The 1,032-nt window shown below is 38.1% G+C and overlaps 1 protein-coding gene across 1 annotated transcript in view; it reads right to left on the bottom strand.

The window, feature by feature from the left end:
• RIOK1 (RIO kinase 1) overlaps positions 1-258 on the bottom strand; it is a 33,360-nt gene extending 33,102 nt beyond the window's left edge. The window contains exon 1 of the mRNA XM_018562554.1: positions 227-258. Coding sequence (XP_018418056.1) covers positions 227-258 — 32 coding nt within the window. The remainder of the gene's footprint in view (positions 1-226) is intronic.
• Between the last annotated feature and the right edge of the window lie 774 nt (positions 259-1,032).

Genomic DNA, 1,032 nt, shown 5'->3' with positions numbered 1-1,032 from the left:
TATATATATATATATATGTCCGCCCCATGCAATTAAAGCTCCTAATGTGTCCTATTTACCTACATAGGAGCAATGCAGACGGAGCTCATCACCGGGAAATCTTATAACGACTGGGTGACACCGCTATGACTCCGTCTCCGTCTATTGCCTTCACAAATCACATATGATGTATACGGACACCCCGCTGTAGGAGTGTACCCCCTGACTACAGGGCGACAGAACTCACCGATCCTCCAGCTGCACCGGATCCGCCGCCATCTTGGTACTCCCTAATGTGAGCATGTGGTCTGTGCTGTGACAACACTTCCCTCATGTGCTGCTATTGAGGGAGCTCCTCCGCTCATTACTGTGACTAATAGCCGGTGTATCGGTCACTATTCAGCTCAGCTGAACCTACAATATCTGCAACTGTATTCTAAAACCGTGCAAATAAACTATAGTAAATATGTATTCTGCAACATTTCTTCTCAAATGGGAAACTATTGAAGTTTCTTTCCTTTGTAAAGACCCCTGATGTATATATACAAATCCTTTCCTTTATCAATACCCCTGGTGTGTATATATATGAATCCTTTCCTTTATAAAACCCCTGATGTATATATAATATATGAATCCTTTCCTTTATAAAGACCCCTGATGTATAGCTATGAATCCTTTCCTTTATAAAGACCCCTGATGTATATCTAGGAATCATTTACTTTATAAAGACCCCTGATGTATATATACGGATCCTTTCCTTTGTAAAGACCCCTGATGTGTATATATATATATATATATATGAATCCTTTCCTTTATAAAGACCCCTGATGTATATCTAGAAATTCTTTCCTTTATAAAGACCCCTGATTTATATCTAGGAATCATTTCCTTTATAAAGACCCCTGATGTATATATACAAATCCTTTCCTTTATAAAGACCCCTGATGTATATATACAAATCCTTTCCTTTATAAAGACCCCTGATGTATATATACAAATCCTTTCCTTTATAAAGACCCCTGATGTATATCTACGAATCCTTTCCTTTATAAA

The sequence above is a fragment of the Nanorana parkeri genome, unplaced genomic scaffold (genome assembly GCF_000935625.1).
Source record: "Nanorana parkeri isolate BGI_ZX_2015 unplaced genomic scaffold, ASM93562v1 scaffold584, whole genome shotgun sequence".
Lineage (NCBI taxonomy): Eukaryota > Metazoa > Chordata > Amphibia > Anura > Dicroglossidae > Nanorana > Nanorana parkeri.
Note: the sequence above shows the minus strand (reverse complement) of the source record. Positions and strands in the feature narration are given on the sequence as shown.